The 11,832-nt window shown below is 40.9% G+C and overlaps 1 protein-coding gene across 1 annotated transcript; it reads left to right on the forward strand.

The window, feature by feature from the left end:
• Positions 1-2,077: 2,077 nt before the first annotated feature.
• On the forward strand, positions 2,078-4,155 carry si:ch211-142k18.1 (uncharacterized). Its single transcript, XM_060916092.1, has 2 exons — positions 2,078-2,429; positions 3,942-4,155. The coding sequence occupies exons 1-2, from the start codon at positions 2,176-2,178 to the stop codon at positions 4,081-4,083; spliced, it is 396 nt and encodes a 131-aa protein (XP_060772075.1). The 5' UTR covers positions 2,078-2,175; the 3' UTR covers positions 4,084-4,155.
• The last annotated feature ends 7,677 nt before the right edge of the window (positions 4,156-11,832 follow it).

Below are 11,832 nucleotides of genomic sequence, written 5' to 3' on the forward strand. Positions count from 1 at the left end.
TAAAAGCACTTTGATTTTGTTATTTCTAATTCTGTTTTTTGAAATGTGACTGGGTAGCCTCATATAGCTAATAGTCATTGTCTAGCTGTGATTTAAAAGGCTTGTGTGTTTTTTTTCAGGCCAGTTTTATTGTAGGCTACGATTTGCCATAATATGTTCATTTTTGTTAAATTTCTGAAATGATGGAGTCCTATCCCTTAGGGCTAATTTTTTTTTATGAAGCATAAACTATACTTAATGCTGTAAACTTGAAAACAATAAAGGCATAGAAAATGCTAGTTTTGTATCCTGTCATATCTTTAGACATTACAATACAATACAGTTCAATTAATGTTAATATGAATAGGCCTAAAGTTACAGTATTTCTATCACAATTTGCCAGACTTTGACCTTTTGTCTGTTCTTGCGATGATTGTTCCTTGTATTGTGCCATGAGCCATCACTGTGGCTATTATATTCTACTGTTTTTAACCATAAGCCTAGCTCAGTCAGATACCACATCACCTTCCACTGGATGTGTGATGAGCTAATTGAGCGTCTTGAGCTACATTTAGATTGCCAAATCCATACTTCCAGTTATTTTGGTGAGAGTAACTTAAAAGTAATGCAATAGTAGTGTAATGCCTTACATTTTAAATACAGTAATATTGTAATGTAACTAATTACTTTAAAATGACAGTAACAAGTAATAAATAATGCAAAACAGTTTTGAAATAACTTGCCCAACACTGTTAATAACAGTGTACCAGCACTAATAAATTTGTTATGAATCTATAATAATTACTACATATATACTGTAGACCAGGGGTGTCAAACCTGATCCATAAAGGGCCGTGTGGCTGCAGGTTTTCATTCCAGCCATGCAGCAGCACCCTGATTTGGCTTATTCAATCAACTGACACACCCACCCTTTAATCAAGGGTGGGTGTGGCTGCAAGTATTTGACTGTGTGAAGACAGTTCAGTTGATTGAATGAGCCAAGTCAGGTGTGCTGCTGCATGGCTGGAATGAAAACCTGCAGCCACACGGCCCTTTATGGATCAGGTTTGACACCCCTGCTGTAGACGCTCACCAGCCACTTTAATATTAACTTCTTGATTCTAAGATTTCTGTTCTTGGCTGGTAGGAGTGGAACCCAATGTGGTCTTCTGCTGTTGCATGCTGAGATGCTTTTCTGCTCACCACGGTTGTAAAGAGTGATTATATGAGTAGCTATATCCTTCCTGGCAGCTCGAACCAATCTGGCCATTTTCCTCTGACCTCTCTTATCAACAAGATGTTTGTTTCCACCCACAGAACTGTCAGTCACTCAATGGTTTTTGTTTTTCACACCATTCTGTGTAAACTCTACAGACTGTTGTGTGTGAAAATCCTAGGAGATCAGCAGTTTCTGAAATACTCAAACTAGTCCATCTGGCACCAACAGTGAAAGTCACACTTTGAGATCACAATTTTTCCCATTCTGATGTTTGAAGTGAACATTAACTGAAGTTCTTGATGTGTATCTGCATGATTTTATACATTGTGCTGCTGTTGAGGGATTGGCTAATTAGATAACTGCATAAAACAAAGTGTATGGGTGTTAATAAAGTGTATATACACATTACATATATGAGCTTCTGATAAGCTTACATTTCAGATGTTTGCTTACCTTGTGGTTTCATCAAGGCCAGATTTAGAAATCTAGTGGTCTCTGTGGAGCCTGAAGTCAAATATAATTTATTAACTCACTGTATAGTTCTCTGCTGAGGTCAGGTCTGGGCAAAAACACCTTATTTTTTCTAAAGAATACCCTGCTCATTGCTGACAAGAATGAAATGCTCTTACGACTCTCAGCTGTTGTGGTCTCATTTATAACTCTTTACAGGCAATAAAGGTCACCATAGTAAACCAAATTCTCTTTCTTAGGCCAGAATGGAGCAGCGCTGGATTCTGTGTGCATTGCTATTCATAGTCACGCTGATACTAGGCCACTGCCAGAGTGGCGATGGTGGGGACTGGGGATCAGGCAATATGCCAGAGCTTTTGCTCACTACTACCGCCACTCCTATTCCAAACACAGTCTGTAATGATCCAGCCAACCCTGGGAGCACAGACTGTATCAATCCGCTTTTTCAAGTCATTCCAGACAGCAGAGCTGATGGCTGCTCGGTCAATTTCCACACCAGCCAGGCTATGTCCAGGCGATTACAAGTGGCCAAGGAGGAGATGGCTTATATGAAGGCCCTCCAGCACGGGAACCAGGCAGTGATAGAGAATCTGATCCAGTTTGTTGGAGCAGAAATGGGGAATCAGAGCTATCAAGAGATTATTCAAGAAAATATTGTTGGGATTAAGGAGAATCATGCAAATTGTGTGGGAGTGCTGAAGAAGGCAGCTGAGGAGTTGGAGAACCATCTAGAGGGAGCTGACCTTGCTGGAATGCAGAAGTAAGTAGAACTGGTCTAATAATTATAAAGTACTAGTATTACATGTAAGGACGGCATGGTGGTGTAGTGGTTAGCACTGTCGCCTCACAGCAAGAAAGTTCTGGGTTCGAGCCCAGTGGCCAATGGGGACCTTTCTGTGTGGAGTTGGCATGTTCTCCCTGTGTCTGCATGGGTTTCCTCCGGGTGCTCCGGTTTCCTCCACAGTCCAAAGACAAGCAGGTTAGGCTAATTGGTGGCTCTAAATTGACCATAGGTGTGAATGTGAGTGTGAAATGGTTGTTTGTCTCTGTGTGTCAACCCTGCGATAACCTGGCAACTTGTCCGGGGTGTACCCCGCCTCTCACCCATAGTCAGCTGGGATAGACTCCAGCTTGCCCGCGACCCTGTACAGGATAAGCGGTTACAGATAATGGATGGATGGACAGTACTACATGTAAATGGTTGTGCTTTGAAAATGATAGTTCAAAATAAGCAGATAAAAACAAGCGACAGTATAAAAGAGCAAACAATTCATCCCTAAACAATTTCATTCTGATGAAAGGTTTAAAATACCTCCAAAGTTGTGGTTGAACGCTTTCTCTTGGGAAGACAGAACTGAATTCAATTTATATAATTTCTATCTTTAGAGGTTTTCAAGGAAAAAGAACATTAAACTTTTAATATACAAGAACATAAACCTGCTTAGGAAAATTAATTTATTGCTGTTTGTTTAAACACATTAGGGTTCAATGAATGCAATTTTATAATTTGTATCTCCCGCAATATATAAACTCTATTTCTTTGATTTAAATTGGTAATTGTCAAGGAGTTACAGTTTGAAAACTTAGAGTGTCTTATGTGAAGACAGCCACACCCACCTATTATTGCTTATTTATATTGTATAAATATACATGTGAAACTTAAAGGTATAATGATAGGGAAAAAAAAGCCCCAGATCAGCCTGTGCAGCTTTGCCTTGTCTCTGGTCTTTGCATTTTCCATCATCTGCATTGACATTTGGAAGGAATGTGGGTTTAGCCCTTTGCAGGCCTCTAAATTTAAAGCTGTTTCAGACCATGTTAGTCTCCCTTTGCACATGCCTTCCCTTTTTAAAACTCTCATCTCATTATCTCTAGCTGCTTTATCCTGTTCTACAGGGTCGCAGGCAAGCTGGAGCCTATCCCAGCTGACTACGGGTGAAAGGCGGGGTACACCCTGGACAAGTCGCCAGGTCATCACAGGGCTGACACATAGACACAGACAACCATTCACACTCACATTCACACCTACGGTCAATTTAGAGTCACCAGTTAACCTAACCTGCATGTCTTTGGACTGTGGGGGAAACCGGAGCACCCAGAGGAAACCCACGTGGACACGGGAAGAACATGCAAACTCCGCACAGAAAGGGCTCGAACCCGACCTTCTTGCTGTAAGGCGACAGTGCTAACCACCACGCCACCGTGCCGCCCCTTTTTAAAAATACTTATAAAAAAATAACTCTGAGACCTCTGCTTTGTGTCTGTCCATAAGAATCAGTGAAGAGTCTTTGACCTTTGAAGGGATGCTGCGTGCCACAACAGACATCGCCAACCAACTGGAGACCTCCGCACGGACCCTTCACATACAGATAACTGAGCAGCTGAGAAATAGCTTAAAGCTAAAAAGGACATAAAGCCCACAAAAGAAGACTGTTGTGCTTGTGGAACATAACATCCTCAAATGGTACAAAGACAAAAGGCTTTAAGAGGATGATTTAATATTTAAGTGGTTTTCAATTTTGTGATAATTAAATACCCAGAAAATCACTTAATTAAACTCTAGGTTAAAAGTTCAAAGCTTTTCACAAGTTTTAAATTTGTGAATTAAAATGGTCTGTGAAAAAAAAAAGAAGAAAAGATCTTTGCAGAATAGTGACATCTGGTCCAATTGTTTTTGAATTCCAGGCAGCTAGTTAAGTGTTATGACTTACTTGGTGCTCGGGTACAGATGGAGAGTAGACAGAATGGGCCCCTCAGTCAGTATAGATGTATGTGTGATGGGAGGAGAAGAAGAGAAATGACAGTGAGGTCATAGAAAAACAAATGAAGCCTCATCTGGAAGCCAAAGCAGAAAGTGTGGTTCTTATCACCATTGTTTAATTTCTCTCTATTAATCATAACGAAACACTGTGCAAAGTATGATTTATGTTGACCAGCTGAAAATGGGCTGTGTGCAGAATGTACATGTGCATAGTTGTAGAATAAGTGTTTGGATGTCCTTGAGGGTATCCATACTTACATGCATACTTATGCATATTTACATGTTTTGGGACATTATTTAGCTAATTTAGGTATATTAATATGTACAGATTCAAGTGTTAATTTAAATAGTCTTTAAAGTTTTTTTTTAAATAAAGTGCAAATATGAACTCAGAATTATGAAATGCACAAAATGTCATAACAGACCTTTGTAAATAAAAATGTAATTCTTGAAAATTCCAGTTTCAGACTCCTCACTCTTTGAATAATTCATAGTAAAAACTGAGTCATATGCTGTAAAGTTAGTAACTGAGTAATAAGCAGAGAGTATATGTTGTTACAGAAATGATTGTTACGGTCATAAACCAGCATTATGCAAGCTGCAGCAATTTCCAAGCAGTACATAGATGCATTAAATAATAATTCAGATCACACAGGATTTAATGCCCCTGTCAACCTATTTTCATAATTATCTATACTAGTTTCTTTGGTGGACTAGCTATGGAAAGCAGAAAGGAAAAAAAAAAAAAACTTTATCCCTCACAAAGAAACTGAAGTGACCTGTTTCTTGCTCACTCAGTCTCTTTGTGTGAGTAAACGCAACTGAAAGTGCATGAATTTTTAGCATTTTGCACACATCAGTTTTAGCACAATAATATAGTACTGTACAAAAGTCTTAGGCTCATGTAAAGAAATGTCGTAGATCAAAAATGGCTTAAAATAATGAAATGAAACGTTTCAAATTTAAACAAAAATACTACAGTATAAACAGCAGTAAGCCATAATAAATGAAACAAAGTCAATATTTGGTGTGAGACAACCCTTTGCTTAAAAAAAAAAAGTCGTCGTCGTCATCTCAGGTAGGGAGTGCAGTTTGTTAAGGAAATGAGCTGTAGGTTTTACTGAACATCTTACAGAACCAGCCACAGTTCTTCTGGATACTTTGACCATCACACTCGCTTCTTAATTTTGCACCTAAACCCAGTAGCCTTCATTATGTTTTCTTTTTTAATCTGAAAAGTGCTCTCTTATGTAATATGCTGCTCAGATACAAACTTTTTTTTTCTGTAACGTTTAATTTTGTGCTGGAAAATGAACGTTTAGAAATCTAAAATGTTTTTGTACTTGCTCGATAATGTGTAAGTCATAAAATAGAAATCTGTAACAAAGTTTGGATGAAAAAAATAGGGTGCCTCAGACAGGACTGTATATCACTAGACAGGTCTTCTGATAAACCATTAAAGGAATTTATATTCTGGCTGGACAGAGTAGCCAGACAAGGGACAGATCACTGATCACTGGAAATGCTACCACCGCAATGACCTTTCAGCACTGTTGTGGCTCTACATGAGAAACAATTCTATTCTTATCAACGTAGCTTTTTGAACCAGCTGGAATTAATCATGCACAAATATGCACAAGAAACTCTGTCCTTGTTTCCCACTTCTGTAAAGCCAAGGAGTATACACATTCTACATTCATCTTTGATTATGCTACTACCCTTCCCAAAATGTTGTTGGGTTGATTGGATTGCCTAAAGGAGATATCCCCTTTGGACATCTATGTTGACAAGAGGCTTCAGAATTTCGAGTTTGAAAATTTGATTATGTTGGTATCTCATGCCCACTTTACCCCCAAAATATATGTTCAGTGTGTCTGCCCTCTAGCTGTGATCTGGTGCTATAGATCTATAAGGTCAAATCCAGGTCCATACTTCAAATCAGAGAGCTACAAATTCAATCTTCATCCCTGAGCATGCCTAGCAACCCAGACTGACTCATTACATAAAGATATCAGTTAATTAATTTTTTGACCCTGAGCCAAATAGCCTAGTCTCTTTCTTTCTCTTGCTTGCTTTCTTTTTTTTCTAGACCTAATTAATTATTTGACTCTATACAGAGTGTTCCTCTCACATTCTCAAGTTCAAGTCTCCTTTCTGACAAATGAGAGGTTGAATGTCTGCCATCTACCATTGATCAGTGTATTTTTGAAGGAACAGCATTCAATTCAACTCACTCAGTTACAATTAAACAAACACACTGACTGTCCAGATAGCTTTATTTTTCCTGCTGTCCCATCCAAGTATATTCCTACAGAACAACGCAGTTTTATTCTATCCATATTCACTGGATATGAGCAATTGTGCACTCTGATGGGCTACTCTACTACTAGGCTATCATCTTATATACCATGAGTAGAGAAAAACAAAATGGGGGAGCATGTTGCTGCACTAACCGAGGACGAAATAAAAAAAAATTATATATATATATATATATATATATATATATATATATATATATATATATATATATATATATATATATACACTTGAAAACAAAACCCCAAAAATTATCAAGTATTTAAAAGAAACAGAAAGAGCTAAAATAAGTGTCTCCCCCCCGCCATATCTCCTGTTCCACACTCCAGCCCAGTCAGTGGCAGTAATCCACCTTTAAGTTGGTTTGCCAAACACCAAAAAAACCTGAAGAGGAAGAAAGAGAAAACCCACAAAAATGCAAAAAAAAAAAAAGCAACACAATATGGAATAAAAGTATTTGATGTTAAGAATGTATCTTTTGGGTGTCACGGTGGTGTAGTGGTTAGCATGGTCACCTCACAGCAAGAAGGTTCTGGGTTAAAGCCCAGTTGCCGATAGGGGCCTTTCTATGTGGAGTTTGCATGTTCTCCCCGTGTCTGCGTGGGTTTCCTCCGGGTGCTCCGGTTTCCCCCACAGTCCAAAGACATGCAGGTTAGGTTAATTGGTGGCTCTATGTGTCAGCCCTGCAATGACCTGGCGACTTGTCCAGGATGTACCACACCTCTTGCCCATAGTCAGCTGGGATAGGCTCCAGCTTGCCTGCAATCCTGCACAGGATAAACGGTAACAGATAATGGATGGATGGATGGATGGAATGTGTCTTGTGTTTTTATTTTTCAAGAATTATTATTATAGCATTTTTCACAAATTGCTGCTGTCATTTTGTCAGTTTGTTTACATTATAAGCGGAAATTATTTTGTCGGATGTTTTGTATAAAAGGTTTTATTTATCGAGCTTGCAAAACAGGGTGGCATGGTGGTGTAGTGGTTAGCACTGTCACCTCACAGCAAGAATGTTCTGGGTTTGAACCCAGCCGCCAGCGAGAGCTTTTCTGTGTGGAGTTTGCATGTTCTCCCCGTGTCTGCATGGGTTTCCTCCGGGTGCTCCGGTTTCCCCTACAGTCCAAAGACATGCAGGTTAGGCTAATTGGTGGCTCTAAATTGACTGTGAGTGTGAATGGTTGTTTGTCTCTGTGTGGATGACCTGGCGACTTGTCCAGGGTGTACCCCGCCTCTTGCCCGTAGTCAGCTGGGATAGGCTCCAGCTTGCCTGCGACCCTGGATGGAGTTTGCAAAAAAAAATGCTCATTTTCTCAAAATCCAGTGAATGTGGATATAATAATTCAATCTCGTCTTACATGGTTTATGGCCGGCTCAGCTCATGTACAGTAGGGCAAAAAAGTATTTAGTCAGCCACCAATTGTGCAAGTTCTCCCACTTAAAAAGATGAGAGAGGCCTGTAATTTTCATCATAGGTATACCTCAACTATGAGAGACAGAATGGGGGAAATAATCCAGGAAATCACATTGTAGGATTTTTAATGAATTAATTGGTAAATTCCTCCGTAAAATAAGTATTTGGTCACCTACAAACAAGCAAGATTTCTGGCTCTCACAGACCTGTAACTTCTTTAAGAGGCTCCTCTGTCCTCCACTCGGTACCTGTATTAATGGCACCTGTTTGAACTCGTTATCAGTATAAAAGACACCTGTCCACAACCTCAAACAGTCACACTCCAAACTCCACTATGGCCAAGACCAAAGAGCTGTCAAAGGACACCAGAAACAAAATTGTAGACCTGCACCAGGCTGTGAAGACTGAATCTGCAATAGGTAAGCAGCTTGGTATGAAGAAATCAACTGTGGGAGCAATTACTAGAAAATGGAAGACATACAAGACCACTGATAATCTCCCTTGATCTGGGGCTCCATGCAAGATCTCACCCCATGGGGTCAAAATGATCACAAGAACGGTGAGCAAAAATCCCAGAACCACACGGGGGGACCTAGTGAATGACCTGCAGAGAGCTGGGACCAAAGTAACAAAGGCTACCATCAGTAACACACTACGCCACCAGGGACTCAAATCCTGCAGTGCCAGACGTGTCCCCCTGCTTAAGCCAGTACATGTCCAGGCCCGTCTGAAGTTTGCTAGAGAGCATTTGGATGATCCAGAAGAGGATTGGGAGAATGTCATATGGTCAGATGAAACCAAAATAGAACTTTCTGGTAAAAACTCAACTTGTCGTGTTTGGAGGAGAAAGAATGCTGAGTTGCATCCAAAGAACACCATACCTACTGTGAAGCATGGGGGTGGAAACATCATGCTTTGGGGCTGTTTTTTTGCAAAGGGACCAGGACGACTGATCTGTGTAAAGGAAAGAATGAATGGGGCCATGTATCGTGAGATTTTGAGTGAAAACCTCCTTCCATCAGCAAGGGCATTGAAGATGAAACATGGCTGGGTCTTTCAGCATGACAATGATCCCAAACACACCGCCCGGGCAACAAAGGAGTGGCTTCGTAAGAAGTATTTCAAGGTCCTGGAGTGGCCTAGCCAGTCTCCAGATCTCAACCCCATAGAAAATATTTGGAGGGAGTTGAAAGTCAGTGTTGCCCAGTGACAGCCCCAAAACATCACTGCTCTAGAGGAGATCTGCATGGAGGAAAGGGCCAAAATACCAGCAACAGTGTGTGAAAACCTTGTGAAGACTTACAGAAAACGTTTGACCTCTGTCATTTCCAACAAAGGGTATATAACAAAGTATTGAGATGAACTTTTGTTATTGACCAAATGCTTATTTTCCACCATAATTTGCAAATAAATTCTTTAAAAATCAGACAGTGTGATTTTCTGGATTTTTTTTCTCATTTTGTCTCTCATAGTTGAGGTATACCTTTGATGAAAATTACAGGCCTCTCTCATCTTTTTAAGTGGGAGAACTTGCACAATTGCTGACTGACTAAATACTTTTTTTGACTAAATACTTTTTTGCCCCACTGTACGACTCAATTTCGTGGAATAACTGTTAAATATTTCATACTGCAGTTTTAATACACATACAGTATTACGTTTTATGTTTATGTTGGGCGGCACGGTGGTGTAGTGGTTAGCGCTGTCGCCTCACAGCAAGAAGGTCCTGGGTTTGAGCCCCGTGGCCGGCGAGGGCCTTTCTGTGCGGAGTTTGCATGTTCTCCCCGTGTCTGCGTGGGTTTCCTCCGGGTGCTCCAGTTTCCCCCACAGTCCAAAGACATGCAGGTTAGGTTAACTGGTGACTCTAAATTGACCGTAGGTGTGAATGTGAATGGTGTGAATGGTTGTCTGTGTCTATGTGTCAGCCCTGTGATGACCTGGCGACTTGTCCAGGGTGTACCCTGCCTTTCGCCCGTAGTCAGCTGGGATAGGCTCCAGCTCGCCTGCGACCCTGTAAAACAGGATAAAGCGGCTACAGATAATGAGATGAGATGTTTATGTTGTAGCTCATAATCCTAATCAGTGTAATGTTGTTGTTTACCAAGTTGCATATTCCACCCTTAAATATGCTATTGTTAAGACTTTTACAGTAAGGTGTTACATTTAACATTGTCTAGTGTGTGTGTGTGAGAGAGAGAGAGAGAGAGAGAGAGAGAGAGCAGAACTGACCGTAAACCTTGCGCTAGGTTCCCGCCCCCTTTTTCTGACGTCATTTCGGATGGACAGGTTACGCGCGAGCGTGGTCGCCTGGGAGACGGGAGGCTGAGGAGCCTGGACCGAACTACGAGTAGGCGCGCGCGGGGGAAAAATGCATCACTCCAAAACTTTTCAACGAACAGAGAACAACGTCGATAATTTAGTCTCCTTTTGGGATAAAAAAAAAAAAGTCTGAATATCCAGGTGCTCTAACCTGGGAGGTGCTGCGGGCTGCATGTAGTGAAAGCAGGATACCGGATGGAAGAATTGTGGATGTGTACTATAACTGGCGCGCGCTCAGGATGATCACACACTTAATACTATAGCAGCTGCACTACCTGTGCTATTAAATGATAACGCAGTTAAGGACCAGGATATATAGAGCTCACTCTTTATCTTCCTGACTATAATAAGCAATCTAAAAGGAGTCGCAAGAACAAAACAGTATCCGAAACTAAAGCGTTAGAATGGCAGTGGAAAAAAAGTTGACGCGGAAACACTGACTGCGCAGATGGAGAGCTAAATGCAGCCGGATGATGGAGCGCGCTGGGAATCTCCTGGTCTCTCTGAGGAGCGCTCTGCTCTGGAGCATCCTGTGGCAATCAAGTAAGTTTCTCTGACACGTTGCATTCTTGCGAATACATTGAACACTATTCAAATTGGCATAAAATGGGAATATGGAGTTAGATTTTAGTTATTCTTATACAAAAACCATTGTTCCCAGTCCTGCTCGAGGACTACCCCAGCACTGCACATCCTCATGAACTGCTTGTTATGAGCTGATCAGGTCAGACAAGACACCAAAAATGTACTTTTCTGTGGAAGGACTAGCTTGCTTTACATTTACATTCACTGTAAAAAAAAAAAAAAAAAAAAGGGCTGATTTTATTTTAAAAATGAGTGCAACATTTTTGCATGCATAATGTTATGTCGAAAATGCATACATTTTTGGTCATTTTTACACATAAAATTAAGCTGACTTTACTAAAAAAAAAAGAAATCTGAATTTCACTTCATGTCTTTACTTAAAAATATAGGTTTCTCCAGCCAGTAAATTTTACCTATATTTTTTAAGTAAACAAATGAAGGGCGGCATGGTGGTGTAGTGGTTAGCACTGTCACCTCACAGCAAGAAGGTCCTGGGTTCGAGCCCAGTTGCTGACAGGGGCCTCCCCGTGTCTGCGTGGGTTTCCTCCGGGTGCTCCGGTTTCCCCTACAGTCCAAAGACATGCAGGTTAGGTTAACTGGTGACTCTAAATTGACCGTAGGTGTGAATGTGAGTGTGAATGGTTGTCTGTGTCTATGTGTCAGCCCTGCGATAACCTGGCGACTTGTCCGGGGTGTACCCCGCCTCTCGCCCATAGTCAGCTGGGATAGGCTCCAGCTTGCCTGCGACCCTGTAGAACAGGATAAGCG

This window comes from Neoarius graeffei, chromosome 3 (assembly GCF_027579695.1).
Source record: "Neoarius graeffei isolate fNeoGra1 chromosome 3, fNeoGra1.pri, whole genome shotgun sequence".
Taxonomy (NCBI): domain Eukaryota; kingdom Metazoa; phylum Chordata; class Actinopteri; order Siluriformes; family Ariidae; genus Neoarius; species Neoarius graeffei.

Bases quoted from the DNA above. Each gene is read 5' to 3' on its own strand.
- si:ch211-142k18.1 (XM_060916092.1), top strand. From the start codon at position 2,176: ATGTCCAGGCGATTACAAGTGGCCAAGGAGGAGATGGCTTATATGAAG. The intron at 2,430-3,941 runs GTAAGTAGAACT...TCTGTCCATAAG, and splicing joins GACCTTGCTGGAATGCAGAA to AATCAGTGAAGAGTCTTTGA.